This window comes from Mytilus californianus, unplaced genomic scaffold, assembly GCF_021869535.1.
Source record: "Mytilus californianus isolate M0D057914Y unplaced genomic scaffold, xbMytCali1.0.p SCAF_4, whole genome shotgun sequence".
In the NCBI taxonomy this organism is placed as follows: Eukaryota; Metazoa; Mollusca; class Bivalvia; order Mytilida; family Mytilidae; genus Mytilus; species Mytilus californianus.
The window spans coordinates 44,013,296-44,029,518 of NW_026262690.1; the positions used below are offsets into that span (position 1 = coordinate 44,013,296).

The 16,223-nt window shown below is 31.9% G+C and overlaps 1 protein-coding gene across 1 annotated transcript; it reads right to left on the bottom strand.

The window, feature by feature from the left end:
* Positions 1-733: 733 nt before the first annotated feature.
* Positions 734-11,631, bottom strand: LOC127698355 (uncharacterized). Its single transcript, XM_052201770.1, has 5 exons — positions 11,479-11,631; positions 4,747-4,933; positions 4,291-4,357; positions 3,511-3,611; positions 734-1,541 (listed from the first exon to the last, which is right to left on the bottom strand). Exons 1-5 carry the CDS (start codon positions 11,532-11,534, stop codon positions 1,221-1,223), a joined length of 732 nt encoding a protein of 243 aa, XP_052057730.1. The 5' UTR covers positions 11,535-11,631; the 3' UTR covers positions 734-1,220.
* Between the last annotated feature and the right edge of the window lie 4,592 nt (positions 11,632-16,223).

Genomic DNA, 16,223 nt, shown 5'->3' on the forward strand with positions numbered 1-16,223 from the left:
ACAGACGGACAGATGGACAGAGGGACGGAGTGCAAACCTAAAGTCCCCTTCGACTTCGTCGGTAGGGGACTAAATATTGAATCATAATTTCCTGTTGATATGCACGTCTACATAGTATGTCCTTATTATCTACAAAGTTTCATGAAATTCTGTTGTGTAGTTTCAGAGGAGTTGCGATGACAAGAAAAGGACTGACGGACGGGTCAAAAACATTATACCTGACGCAAAAATTGTGTGGGGTATAATTATATTTTGCATGTCACTATATCATGGAAAGAAATTTTGTATTCAGTAATGGCCTTTTTAGTTCATTGAATTCTCTGGATTTCAAGATGGTTACCCTGACTAACCTTTTTGGTTTATATTAGCTTTATATTTTATATTTTGGAAGTGATAATTCAAATAAGCTTTTATTCCTGTCAATTTTTTTTGTAGTTATTGAACTTGACCATAGAAAAGATATCTTTCAATGTTTCCCAGACTGAGACTGTTCAAAATTATGGAAATGCCTTGTCTTGGAAAATAAGTAACCACAGTAATATGATGCACCATATATAACAATAAGGAGATGTGGTATAATTGCCAATGAGACAAATCTCCACCAGAGACCAAATGACATAGAAGTTAACAACTATGGGTCACCGTACTGCCTTCAACAAGGAGCTAAACCCATACCACATAGCAAGCTATAAAAGGCCCCCACATGACAAATGTAAAATAATTAAAACAAGAATATAATAGCCTGATTTATGTAAAAAAACAATAAACAATAAATTTTTACATTTCAAAAGTTCAACAGTGGTGCTAAAACAAATATTTGAAATTAAAAAAATATTATATGTTGAAAATCAATTGACCAAAATAATTCCAAAAGGAGTATAGACTGGATTAAAAGGTGTTGAATGCAAAGTAGCTTTGTTTTTGAATTCACCGTATAGTTACAAACAAAATTTGGTTTGAAAAATGTACCAGTATGTGAACCAATAAATGGTAGAAATTTAGGGGATGTAAAAGTAAAATTTAGTAAATGATGATAACTAGAGTGTGAGTTATTACAATTATTTTGATTTTTTGTGGAGAGATAATCAACACATTGTGTCCCTGCTAACAATTTTTTAGTAATGTTTCTATGAATGTAGATTCATGTGAAATACATATATAATTTGAAGTACAGTATTGTCACTTAATATCAATTCTTATCTAACAAGTTAAAACTTTTATCAAGATTTCTTATCATTATCAGTTTTGTTTTTGTCTTTTGTTTCTTTTTCATTTGTCTCTCCATCTTCTTGGATAAATTTTCGAAATCTTTGTTGCAAGCTAGGGATTTTGTTGCCTCCTCCAAGTTGTTTACTTTTTTCTATTGTTATATCTGTATCACTAGCATCCACCCTTACATTTCTTGGCATTGTAGAACCTATCACAATTTCATCATTATTTTCCTTAATTTTGATATCCATATCTTTTCTTGGTGGAATCAGAGCTGCAGCCACATAGCGCCTTTCTAAATTCAGGAAATTGAATGTAGAACAAGCAACATCCTGCAATGGATTTTTATAGATTAAAAAAGAAGAGTTAGTGTTTTAAGAAATCTTATTCTAAAAAATTATTGAATATAGCAGGTTTAAACTGAATACATTGCCTAACAATAAAATTCTACAAAATAAAGATGTCTGCTCTACAGGACTGAAAACTATAAGCCCTTGAGAAAGTGCATCAGGAATCCTTGTTTTCTATAAGGTATGCACTTTTATTTTTTGCTCACTTTTAAAAACTTAAAAGCAAATTAGAAATTTAAGAACAAGTCTTTTTTACAATTTTTTGTTCTTCACTATCTCATGAAAATACTCATTCAGGCTCTTAAGTACCCAGGTATTCTTATAAAACCCTGGTGCTTGCTGAATCCAACCTTATCATGCTTATCAGCACTAATAAACAAATCTTTGCAGAGCGCCTCCTAATTGCAGAGATTCTCCGTATATATCTTCTATTTAAAGTTTTGAAAGATTTAGTCGTTCAGCTTCAGAAAAAAAAAATCAAAAATAAACCAATAGCTTTTCTTCCAATATTAACTAAAGTAGTACTTCATAAGAAAAAGAAGACCTTTCACTCATTACTTCTACAAAAGATCTTCAATACTGTTCAAGTTGTTTCTAAGGAAATGCAATTATAATTTGTCTAAGGGTTTAATGAGATTTTCTGTGGCCTAGATAGACAAAGGTGAAGGTTTAAGCACACTTTAAAACCCATTACACTTTGTGCCTGTTTTAGTTAGGCTATCTGAACCATGCATTGTTCCTTGTTGGCTGTTTTTCTTGAAATTCTGGAGGAGTGATGTGCATGTGGCTGGCATGGTTTGTTGTACTGTCTAATATTTTTCATAATTTCTATTATACTTTTTATTCAATACCATGAATCCATCTGATCAATTTAAATTCCAAAGGAAAAAAATCCTTGTAAAGTGTCTCTCTATCTTCTTTCCCCTAAAGTTTCAGCAGAGAAACACACTGAAAACTGACCAGTCAAAACTGCAACAATGTTTGACATCTGATCAGCAGAAAATTTATAAACTATATAAAAATCTATCTATTATGGTTATTATGAAAGTGCAAAGAATTTGACCATTTACTTTCAAAGGGAAAACATTAGGAAATTGACCAGTGGCAGTCTTTAAACATAGTTATTAAAGGAGATCAAAATTGTAATGTAATAATAAAATTGAGAATGGAAATGGGGAATATGTCAAAGAGACAACAACCCGACCAAAGAACAGACAACAGCCGAAGGCCACCAATGGGTCTTCAATGCAGCGAGAAAATCCCGCACCCGGAGGTGGTCCTCAGCTGGCCCCTAAATAAAATTGTGTAATGTTTACCTGCAACTCCCTATTAATTGCGAGGATAATGTAGACTTATTCGACCATACCATTTTGTAAGTCATTTTGCCAAAGATTTACAGGATTTTTCAGAATTTTCAAATTAAATTTTTCTCTTTTTTTTTATATATATATCATATTTTTTATCTTAAAAGTGGTCATGTTAAACATTATTTTGAAACTAAGGATGATTATGACAAAGTTTGCTGCTAAATGGTCCTGAGATTTAAAGCTAAAATGCTGCATTTCAGACAATGAGTATAGAGTGATAAAAAAAATTTGATACTGACCCTTTGGGCCAGGTGAGCCTACAATGCCAGTTCAAATTCTTTTAGCTAAAAGAATAATACACTGATTGATCTCAATAAGTCTTTACAGAGAAAACACTGAATTAAATAGAAATTTTATATACAGCAGGATAAATTGTGGAAATACCATATCTGATCCATTTGTCCTTTTTTCAAAATATAAAAGTAAAAAATCTGATAAGTCATCAAATAACTATTTATCAAGCATGACACTAGAAACTTGCTGACTGTAATAAGTTATAGTTAGAGTATAGTAGTTTTCATGGCTGATCAAATGTGTGACATCATTGATCTACAATGAATGACACCACAACAAACAATACTTACTGTAGGTAATATTTCTACATTGATCTTCTTTGATTTTAGGAAAGTAAAGACACTGTTACTGACTTTGTTATCTCTGTCACCATAGCCTATTATCACTAAGTCTGAAAACAGAACATAATTTTATCATCTGTAAAAATAACTGTATAATACTTGTTAAGATCGTAGAGTGAAAGTAGATAGCAAATCTATACAGAATAACTTTCTTGTTTTTTTGTTTTTGTTATTTTGTTTTTTATTTTGTTTTTTCTGGTTTTTTTTCGTTTTTTTTTTTTTGGGGGGGGGGTCTTAGATCAACTAATTCTATATCTGTCTATCACCTAACATTATTTTAAATTTACAGTGTTTTGATACATAAACAGCTTTATATTTTTCCCAATAAAAAAATAAGAACATTATTATCAGAGAGCATAATATAGTTGGTTTTCTACATGAAAATGCTTTTGCTAAATTCTTACACCAGAAGCTTAAATATAAGGAGTCTCTGCTTAAACTGACAGAGCTTTTTTTTAAATTAAATCTTGAATTCACTCTTTTATTCCCTCAAGTGACCATATATGGAAAACATAAGACCAAAGCAAGAACAAGATAAATATTTGACAGGAATTTTAGTAAAGAGTTCAAAAAAGTTATATGCATACATTTGGGGCTTAAGATAAAAGGTGATGAACTTTTGAGTAGGACCTGGCAAGGTGGTTCTATCTTGAAATACATTCCAGTTGCTATTTATTTGCTAGCATAATGTTTATGCATGAAGCATTCATTCTTTGTAGTAAAACTAACCTAACTTGGGAACAAGCAATGGAAACAAGGCTAGAGATTCTTCATTTATATGTTCATGACTTCTGACCTGAAAGATATATATTTCAAATACATCATTCATAATCATTCTGTTAAATAGAATATCAAGTATTTTTGCCCAAACATTAGAATCTTTATATCATTTAAAATAAGCATTCTGATTGTAACTTTTTAGTTTATGTAATATGTCATTGCACTAGAACTAAGATGGCAAACATAGCCTTAAGATAATATATTGCTATTTTATGAATTTTGATGTTCTTCAAAGTTACATGTTTAATGTGTTCAGCTTCCCAAATTTTGGTCTCAAGCAAACCTTAAAAAAGCCTTACCCAAAATATAATGTGTGCATTGACATTTGTCTTAATTAATATTACTAAAACAAGGTTTGTGCCACTGAAGAAGTGTGATGTATGATGAGCCTAATAATATACTTACATTCCAGTGTAAGACAGTCTTTGGAAAAAGTGCAATCGGACCTAATACTCTAGTTTCACTGCTCAATAAAAATCCCATTTGACTAAAAGCATGGACATATAAGTAATTTGACTCATCTTCATGTGTTAAAAATTGCAACTCTGTTTTCATAAAATGTCCTTCAGTATTAAGATTTCTTACTGCATTCCTGTAAATACAAAATTTAATATATATTATGGGCAAGATACATGTAGAACTGAACAAGAGGCCCCAAGTATCCACTATCACTCACCTGGTATACTCTTTATGTGTCTGTCCAAAGTCAGGAGCCTGTAGTACAGTGGTTGTCATTGGTTCATGTCTCATGTTTGTTTTTAGTACCGGTAAATTGTTTTGTTATAAATTAGGCTGTTAGTTTTCACACTTTATAGCGGACTATAATGTATGGATTTTTCTCAACTTTGAAGGCCCAATTGTGGCTATAACTGCTTACTACCACTTCATTTTAACTCTGGTGGACAGTTGTCTCATTCGCAATCATGCCACATCTCCTTATTTTAATATGTATGCATGATAGTGCTTTGGTAGGAAGAAGGGTCATAAAAAAAACATAAAACTCCTTTTTGAAAAGTTTAACAAGAGGATCCTCATACATAGTCTAAATGGGTAATCTTCCTTCAGCCAAAAGACAATATTTTGGACAATTATTTAATCATCTCTATGATGAAAAATAATAAATTCCCAGTTATCCTCTTTGTAATTTGAAACTTATTGTATTGATTGTTGTTGGTTTATTTCTGTATTGTTTTTTATAACCCCCAACCAGGATAGTAAAAGAGGGGGGGGGGGACATCTTATTTTTTTTGGCATGTGTGTGTGCATTTGTCCAATTATCCTTTGTCAGTCTCTGATTCTGCTTGTCAGTCCATCAGTCCTGTATCAGGTTAAAGCTTTGGTAGTTTACTATGAAACTGTGCTTACATCATCTTGACATTTGGTATACAGGATTGTTTATTAAGAATTGAATGCTTTTTTATTGTAATTTTATTGGGGTGTAAAAGCGTTGACTGATCAATGTTTTTACAACCCTATAAAACTACAAAAAGATGCATTCAATCTTATAATTACATTTATATGCTACAGTTATGAAATTACGGGTTATATCAAGATTTTTGTTTGGTTTTCCTATGCATTTTTGTAGTGACATTTTCATGAAAAGCACATGCAATCATGAATGTTGAATTTTATTGAGAAATACAAGTTGATTTTAGAATACCTCGCAATTGCTTTCAGCCAATCAAAAGTACCAGATTCTTATTATGATATGAACTATTTACAATGAATGCCAAAAAAAGATTTTCATGGTTCACTAATCAAGTCAAAGTTTTTGTGAAATGTCTCTTCCAATGGAGTTGTGGACACATCAACATGAAACTTAGTACAAATGTTTATCATGATGTTAACTAATCAAAGTTTTTGTGGGCACTGAAGGTTAAAGGTTGCATTCATTGTGCAGTGGGAACTAAAAATTAAGCATTGTAAGGCAATGCTATACAAATTGGAGATATTTTCTTTTGTAGATAGTTGTAGTTTGTTGAACTATGATAATGGACAAAGGAAGATAACTCTAACTTTATTTATTACTTTAACAATGACAACATAGATATTTTTAAAAAAGATACTAGATTCATATGCACCATGCACAATTTGTGTATTTTTTTGACAATTATGGTTTATACATACACATCTTTTTGTAACTTGAATATTGTTGTGATTTTATTGATAAATTTCTTGAAATGTTCATGGATGTTGTGCTCAATTCAATGTATTTTTGTTAACTCAAATGTCTGGAAATTAATAGCTATCAAGCCAGTCCCATAAGGGTTTTGATTGCATGAATGTAATCTTTACCCCAAACAAAATATTCCAAAGAAGGGTTTGATCTTGAATTTGCTGTTCACTGAGAGTGGGAATCTGATGGTGTGAAGGGGTATATGTATGTACTACTGAAACATAATCTGGTTTTCCATTTCTTAGAAAATAAGTTTTCTATTGGTATATTACATGTACACATGACCATATCATCAACAACAAATTTTTTTGTATTGAGTAGACAGAAATACTATGACTTCCTTTGACTAGAACATTTATGTCATACTGTATATATAGACATTGGATTGAAAGATCATTTTGATTAATTGATTGGTGTTTAACGCCACTTTCAGCACTATTGTGCTATTTGATGGCAGTCAGTTTTTATTGGTTGAGGAAATCGGAGTGCCTGGAGAGAACCACTGACCTAGGGAGGGAAACTGACAATCCTAGTCAATTTAGATTGGGGTCAGCCCATCTCACACCGTTATGGACTAGTGATACAGTAGTTTGACTACTTAGACCACTGAGGCCCCCAGATCATTTTGAAGTTACTTTAACAATGTTGGCAATATTGCAAAATGACATAAATTTTGAATTATAGGAAATCTTGCAATGACCTAGATGGGTCTTGAATCAAATAGAGGATCTAAAGAGCCTGTGTTGCTCACCTAGGTCTATGTGCTTTATCAACAATGGACTCACTCCAACATTGTAGACAAGAATAGAATTCATGACAAAAATTTCTTTTTTGTTAATCTTGTATTGCTGATCATTTTGTCTGTTTAGTTTTTCTCTATCTTCTTTAATTTTGCTCAAAACACAAAAGAGGGTAAAAAAAATCCTCATTTACAGGCAATCACTCCTATGAATGTGACAGTCTATTAACTATATCGGCAAAATTTGACTTGTTTGTGGATCTTATTTGGTTTTTAAAGTTTCTATCCATCTATTATAATTTTTGTCATGTAAGGCAAACCCCAAAAAAATTGGTAAAAATCGTCATTAAAGGGCAATAACTCCAGAAAGGAGTTGTCAGAAAATTTTCTCCAGATAGTCTTAAATGAAGATCTTGTCTTGCTGATCATTTTTGCTTCTTTAAGTTTCTGTCTATCTATTATTATTTTTAAGATATAAGGCAAAAATGTAAAAAATTGGTAAAAATCATCATCAAAGGGCATTAACTCTAATTAGGAGTCGAATGATGCTTTTGACAATGCCATATTTATTCGTAGATCTTGTTTTGTTGATCATTTTTGCAACTTAAAGTTTCTCTCCATCTATTATAGTTTTCAAGAAAAAAGACAAAAAAAAAAAAAAATGGTAAAATTTGTCATTTATTAAGGGCAATAACTCATATATAAGTTGCCTGACATTTTTGATGTCATGAACAATTGGTAGAGCTCAACATTCTGAACATTTTGCTTTTGTCAGAATTTCTCCTTTTATAACGGTTTTCAAAATAAAACAAAACTAGCATTTTACCCCTTTGTTCTATTTTTAGCCATGTCTGCCATCTTGGTTGGCAGCCGTGGTCATTGTACATATTTTTTAAACTACATACCCCAAAGAAGAATGTGGCCAAGTTTGGTAAAATTTGGTCCATTTGTTTCAAAGGAGAAGATTTTTGTAAAAGTTAACGACAACAGACAATGGACGACGGACGCCAAGTGATGAGAAAAGCTCACTTGGCCTATGGCCAGGTGAGCTAATAAAAAGGGTGTCATTCTGAGAGAAAAAAATCTACCAACATGTTGCCAATTTTTGCAGAGTAGACAAGATTGGAATTTTAGTTTGAAGAGAACTATCAGGAAAAAATTGATGAACCTGTAAGGCCCTGTAACACTTTACACATGAAGCATGGATGGATAAATTAATGAAAGCTTTCAGTGGCAAATATTACATTCATATGGGATATGCATTTGAACCTTGCACCAAGCTTTGTTCTAAACCTACATGCTGAGCCTGTTCTTTTACTTGCTAATAAAAAGGTAACAGTCAGCAGGAAGACATGTCATCCTACACCTGTACCTAGACAGATAAATGTGATAGGTGTCGACCAGTTCTGCTCAGCCTCTTACTCCTAAATGCTACATGCTTAACAGAGAAACAGTAAATACCAATTTTCTAGTTTTCTGGCCAGAAATGAAACCCACAACCTCCCACATTCAAGGTAAGCATGCTAACACCCACAGGACCATCACCAAACAAAGAAGTCTTCAATATATATGCAGGATTTTTGGTCATGGTTATTTCATAAGGAACATAATACAACCAATCCTAGCAATATTCATGATTTACTAAGGGAATTTCAGATATGACAAAAGAGATCCAATAACAAGGTACTTTGTCTGGGGTACATGTGGCTTAATAGGTTTCTCAAAGCAGAAAAGGATATACATGTACAGGAATGTGCAAAATGTAGATTACATGATTATCATCTTTATGAAAATCATTCTTTTTTGCCATCCTTTCCTATTTTGAGTGTTGAGTCTCAGATATCCTATTGTTTGTGCCTCAAAAATTATTCAGACCTCAAAATTTAACTTGAACTCCTCTTTGAATTTCTACTAAAATTTATATAGACATTGCTCGTAAATGGAAGCAGTTTTATATTTTTTTTAATTCTGAATCCGTGACTAGAACTCTAACTCAAACACTAAACTAAAGTATACATTATAACTTAAACTTTAATTTAACTAAAAGTCACACTAGCTTGGATAATGTGAGATTTCACAGTATACTTGTTCGGTTAGCATGCTTTACAAGTTAAAATGTACATGTGCATGTAATTATGGAAATTTTCTCTCCTCTAGAAATTAAAACCTGCGTTTCTATAAATATTAATCATTTTAACATACAAAAGGTACATGATGATACATGTACTTTTTAAATGTTGAAGTTTGATACTAATCTGTATTAAAAAAAAAGAGTCATACCCAACTATATCAGTCCTATTCAGGACCGATAACTCTGTCGATAAATATTGTCGGGTATACAATGTTGTTGAAACCAGAGCAATTGTATTATATGTCTCTGTTGAAATGTATACAATAACAAATTTTTTTACACAAGTTTAACTTTATATCGATTTATTGAATGCCTGGATTTTGCTTAAAATATTGAATTAAAAAAATAAATAATAAAATCATATTCAATGAAATTTCGTTTAATTTTTTACGAAATAATACAAAATCCATTTAAATTAAAATTTGTATCAAAATATTTCTTTAAAATAATTATAGAAACATAAATATTAGTTTGATTATCTTTTAAAGCAAAAATTATTTTTTTAAAGATTTGTTTTTATAATATTCATATTTTCTTTAAGTTTATTATGATACATACTTCTTCTGGTTTGACACGGGGAAGAGAAGATATTTATTTGTACAGTTATGAAAACTTTTGTATATCACAAAATTTAAACTCTGGTAATACATGTATACACAGGATGTTTAATGTCACCTGGTTGCTTTTGGTTTGCACGTCTACCTGACAATATATTGTTATGTAACATTACATCCAAAGTCAGAGTTCACCTGTTCGTCAAGTGATGGGATTTTGAAGGTATGGAATATTTATCTATAATAATTGTTGGGATTTTTTTCTCTCTTGGGACATAAATATTTTTTTGTTCTAAAAGGAATGTATAAATATATTTCTAAAAAACAGGAAAAAAAACCTTTTAAAAAAAGAAGAGAAAAAATTTTATTATAAATTTTATTGTTAACTATTTTCTGGTAACAGTATATCCTGGATATCTGTCAAAATAAAATGTTCCCGTGTCACACTTAAAATAATATTTTTTTAATCAATAAATTTTGAAATCAATCATATCGAAATATCACCAAAGAAAATAACAGAAACATCAGAGAGTCTACATGAAAATTAAATTAAATCAAGGAAAGTCTTACTATACAAATCCTCGATTTGATGCAACATTTCCATATACATCATCCGCCATTTTGAAAAATCCCGAAATATTCACTTTTTTAAATCGATTTTTGACCGAAATTGCCCAGAAATTAAACTGTTTTAAATAGTATTTTTCGCCAGATATATGCTTGAATATACTTAATCGAGTTGCAAAGTTTTATTTTTATTAACGGAATTTCTTTATTTGTTATACAAGTAGACATGGGTATCGGTACATTTAGCATTGAGTCAACGGAGAAATAACGAGAAAAAGTACATGTTTTAACGATTCTCCAGTGACAGAATTTAATCAAAAATTAAACTGTTAGGACCAACATTGTTTGATAGAAATATGTTTGAATATCAAGGATTGATTTGCAAAAGTTAGAAAACAGGTCAGGTTCATGAGAAAACTAAACTTTATTGAAGCACCTATGCATTTTATATGGGGCAATATAATACAAAATGGCGGCTAGTATACGTCACAAAAGTCACGTGATGTCTGACTTAGTTGGATATGTTAAATAAAAATTACACAAAGTTAGTTCTTATTCAATAATTTAGCTTCAATAGGACATGTAGAAGCAACACCTCACTAAAATAATTTACCACATACTTGTACAAGACTTAATGATACAGGAGATATAGTATAAAGTTGACAATTCTTCTTTGTGTCTAAGTCCTTGGTCTGGTTCAATCTTCTGACTTTTTAACAATGCTAAAGGAGTCGGGGCATTATTTTTAGTGGTTAGGACAGAGAAGTGAAGCCAGAGGGAGGTGTTACCCCCTTTATTTTGGGTTAGTTAGGAAATTATCATTGACTTCAAAGTTCAAATTCTGCGTCTAAGTGAGAAAATCAGTCTAGACCCGACTTCCAGAAGGGATTACATGCAAGTATTCATCGTGGGATTTTTTTCGCGAGTAGTTGGACGGTAACGAATAGAGAGGAATGACATCACAACTTACAAGAGACACTGATTACACCTTTTGAGTAATCCAATCTTTAAAACACTTTGTAGCATGTTTACTTCACCAATTTATAGTCAATCTGACATCCAAAGTCAAGGAGTCCAGGGTGGAAATGTCAAGAAAGGGAACAGTAACGCGTTAAACTATTCTTTTCTAATAACAAACCACACTCCTATACAGGGGGTACCAACTTCCGAAGCAAGGTTGTCGGCTCTCCGGACTTTCCCGAAGTCCTGCGTTTTATGAGCTTCGGTCCTTGCTTGGAAGTTGAGGGGGTACTTCTATCTGGAGTAAAAAGGTAAATGTTCGCACATGCACGGTGACAGCTGATAATTATCATGTATAAACTAAGATAATTATCATGTATAAATCTAATATTAAAATTGATTTTAAGGATGTTTGCTCCTCTTGTTTTTGAATTTTTGTCATATATTCGGAATCCTCTGGTATTATCCATGTAGTGCCATTAAAAATTTTGCCCACTAAGCCCTACTTTTCTTTTCATAATTTTATAACATATAGTTTAAAAAGCCATATTTGAAAATCTTGTAAGATTCTTGTTATTTTTTCATAGTTTTTGATAGAAAAACAGTGCCAATGTTATTAGTATGAAAAATCTAGAGAGAATCATTTCCCGCCAAATTTTCAACGGCTTATATCTCAAAAACAAGCACACGGACCCTTCATTTTTTTCTGCTTTTTTAGTTCCGTTATTTATATACTATCAATTTATAACAGTCTTTTAAAAAGCTTGTTATTTTGAAACAGACTAGCGAACATCCTTAAAGCCACTTATGGTGTAGCAGATACGTTAGTTAAAAATGTTGTCTTGTATTTAAGGATGTTCGCTACTCTGTTTCAAAATAAAAAGCTTTTTAAAAGACTGTTATGAATTGATAGTATATAAATAAAGGATCTAAAAAACACAAAAAAATATTAAGGGTCCGTGTGCTTGTTTTCGAGATATAAGCTATTGAAAATTTGGCGGGAAATCATTCCCTCTAGATTTTTCATACATTTAACATTGGCACCTTTTTTCTTTCAAAAACTATGAAAAAATAACAAGGATTTTATAAGATTTTCAAAGATGGCATTTTTTTTAAAACTATATGTAATCAAATTATGAAAAGAAAAGTAGGGTTTAGCGGGCAAAATTTTTAATGGCACTACATGGATAAAACCAGAAGATTCCGAATATCTGGCAAAAATTAAAAAAACAAGAGGAGCGAACAAATTAGAATTGGAAGAAAGTGCAAAATTTGCAGTCTAGATTAACAGTTAATTTACGTTGCAGGCAATTTGTAAAATGCATGACATTGACAGGCATGATGAAATGATTTAAAAGCTTGGTCATTTTTTTTTAAAAGACTGTTTTAGAAAGTGACTAATAAGTTTCAGGCAATTTGTAGAAAAAAGATGTCATATGACATATGGCATATAACAAAAAACACAATATCTTGCAAAGAAAATAACCAATGGTTCAGTAAAATTGAGTTTATTCTTCAAATACCAGCTGGGAAGTTTGTATGTCTATTATAAGTTCGTTTTAGTAAAAGTTTATGTCGTATCAATATTATGGCTAGGAGGAGACTTGAATCTTCCTGCTATTGACTGGAAATTCAATTCAGTATGTGGCAGCCAATATTCTACACAACTCAATAAAAGGTAAATAACTTCTGTCTGGATCAAGTGGTGACGTTCCCCTACAAGAGGTTCTGCAACACTCGATATTTTCCGCACAAACAAACCATCCTTAGTAAACAGATGAGAGCCAATTCCCAGTACAGGCGATCTTTATTGATAGTAATGCCATAGCAATGCACCCAAAATCAATACAAAGAAAAGTTTACATCTGGAAGAGAGCAGACATAGCAGTAATGAAATCAGATGCACACGAACTATCCAAAATATTCCTTGGCCTATGCAACTCACAGAGCTCAATATCAGACAGCCAAACGGATTCCCTCTATAGAATAATGAGAATTGGTTTAACCATACGAGGCTGTGTTTGGTTCTGATGCAAAGATGTAAGTATATTCATCTTCATTTTCTCAAGGGAGTTATTTACAAATGTTAAAATCTCAAAAATCGATCAAGAAAAAAAACAAATCAAGATAACAAACAAAACCTGATGCCATCGCATGAACACCATAAGGAGGGAGACCGGGTGCGTCGACAGGGTAAGCGTCTCCTGCTATGCATGCATAAACAGCCATTTGAAGATCTGTTACAGCCAGTTGAATGTTCTGATAAGGTAAAAGATGTTAGTCAACTTAATCATGCTAATGTTAATTTGAATTGTTTTGGAAGATTTCCATGTGTGTGCTGTTTGCATAACCCTACGTTTTTCGAACGTTAAGTGTTTTATCAGGAAAAAGATTGACAGAGCTGAATGTGTCATGGTCCGGGTTTAACCAAATGTGTCGCAGTGCTAAGATCAGATTCAACGCCAAACGATGTTTTTGCAACAACAACAAAATAGGAGAAATGTGTAACAGATCCTGCCTTCCAAACTTTTCATGAAATAACAAATAATTGTCTAGTTAAGTACATGCGGGAATTTAAAATAATTTAGAAGAATGTATACAAATAAGTCAGACCCTTATACATTCCTTCAAAAATATTTTCACATTAAAATGAATTCGAGTCACTAGAATTTGATTGTAAACTTGTAGATAATAAAGGCTGCTTGGACGGATCATGTAAATATGGATATTTTGTAAAAAAAGGGTCGTATATACTGTAAGTGTGATATTTTCTTCATAGCAGCAACATATGCGATTGTCTTAATGCACAAAACTACATTTACTTTATGTACAGCCATTCTTTGAAAAAAATGAGCAAAATGAAAGAAAAAAATATATATTATATTCTTCTTTATGATATACATGTATATTTAGCAGCACACAAACATTCTGAGAACAAGATTATCATTAAACTGCAGGCATATACATGTACATTTTTAAATGACATTGAATACTTCAAGTTAAATACTTACTTTACACATTTTGCAGCTCATACAAGAATAACGAAGACAAAAGAAAGAATAAGAATGAAATGACTCCAGTATACAATTTAACAGATTAAAAAAATAGCTTTGATGCGTTATATAAAGCTTTAATCCCGATATATATATTCATACACCCGTTTTCCGCTTTTAAATCAGAAAAATAACTTGCTTTGTGCATCTTTAATATATTCTAAGTGGATATAAATGATTTATATATTACAGTATATTATTAATCGAATATTTTTAAGGATTTGTGATTCGTTAAAACTTGATCACATGTACATTTGTATTTGCTCAGTTTGCATGCCAATACTGTTGTGTTTAGCTTTTCGTAGGTCAAAAACAGCATATTGCACAGAGCATACAGCATGTTACTAAAAATAGATTCTAGAAATCCCCAATTTTACATTGTTCATGCAATAGTTGTTGATTAATAATATAACAATTGTAGCCTTTGGTTGAGGTCAATACGAGGTTATATCGACCCAGAGAAGCATATCGACCTCGGACTTCGTCCTCAGTCAATATGCTTCTCTTAGGTCGATATAACCTCGTATCGACCTCATACAAAGGCTATAATTGTATAATATTGTATGTATATGTATCTAAGTACAATGTATATGTACGAAATCTTTATGCGTTCAAATCCTGACGAAGAAACCAAGTTGCCTTTGGAAGCCATGTTTTGCGTCCGATCAGAACGAAATAAATAGATTAAGACAAATTGGTGACGTTGTCAGATTACCCATTGTCGATTTGTAGGACATATGAAAGAGTTAGGTGTCATTAGCAGGTAGTCGAGATGCTATAATCAAATCGTGACGGTGACCTTGTAAAGAGATAAATTCAGTTGTTCTTCCTCGTTACCTTGATTGAGGTTAGAGTAGACCTCTTATAGTAATATGGCTATACCGAAAAAGCTCTGACAAGTACCTATTGAGATAAGGACATTACTATAATTGATTTGTTTTGATCCATTTGGACAAAGTCTTTACTACCTCGCATTCAGTCCATTTTCTGAGGTAGTCCCGACGCGATCCATCTTATATTATAGGTCCTTTTTTGGTAAATGCGATATTTCATGAAAACCAAAGATTACCTGTGATAACATGCGCCACATAATGTATCTGCAAGGATGGACAATTAAAGGGTATCAAACAGTTTTGATGTAATGATTAACAACATAGTTAAGTTTTGCACCCAATTTTATGAATATTGTTTGGGATAAAATAGGGTTGATATATACTGATAGGAAATGATAGTTAATAATTTATTTTTGAAGAAGGGCTCAATTTTATCCAGAACAGACTTTTTAATGGAAGAAATTACCTTTTCCTAGTATAGTGTACTATTCCAAGCTTATACCGATTGTTTCCAAAGCATTGTTTTCAAAATTGACTTTGCAGAAAGCTACACATAATAGCACCCTATGAGACAGTGGTCCCAGGTGTGAATATCCAATGTTTAGTATATTCATAATAGACAAGGGTCTATATTCGTAGAAGCAGGCTAAAAGTTATCCCGACTCCAACTTCTCCGGGGTAGGTAAATATCGGATATCTAATCTAACAAATACAATTTCTACACATCTGCTAGCTGTGCATTTTTTCACGAAAGCTAATTTCTTCTTATAAGAGATTATGACGATATGACTTAAAAGAGAGGCGAAAGATACCAAAGGGGTATTCAAAATCATAAGTCAAACACAAACTGAGGGAGCCATGAAAAAAAA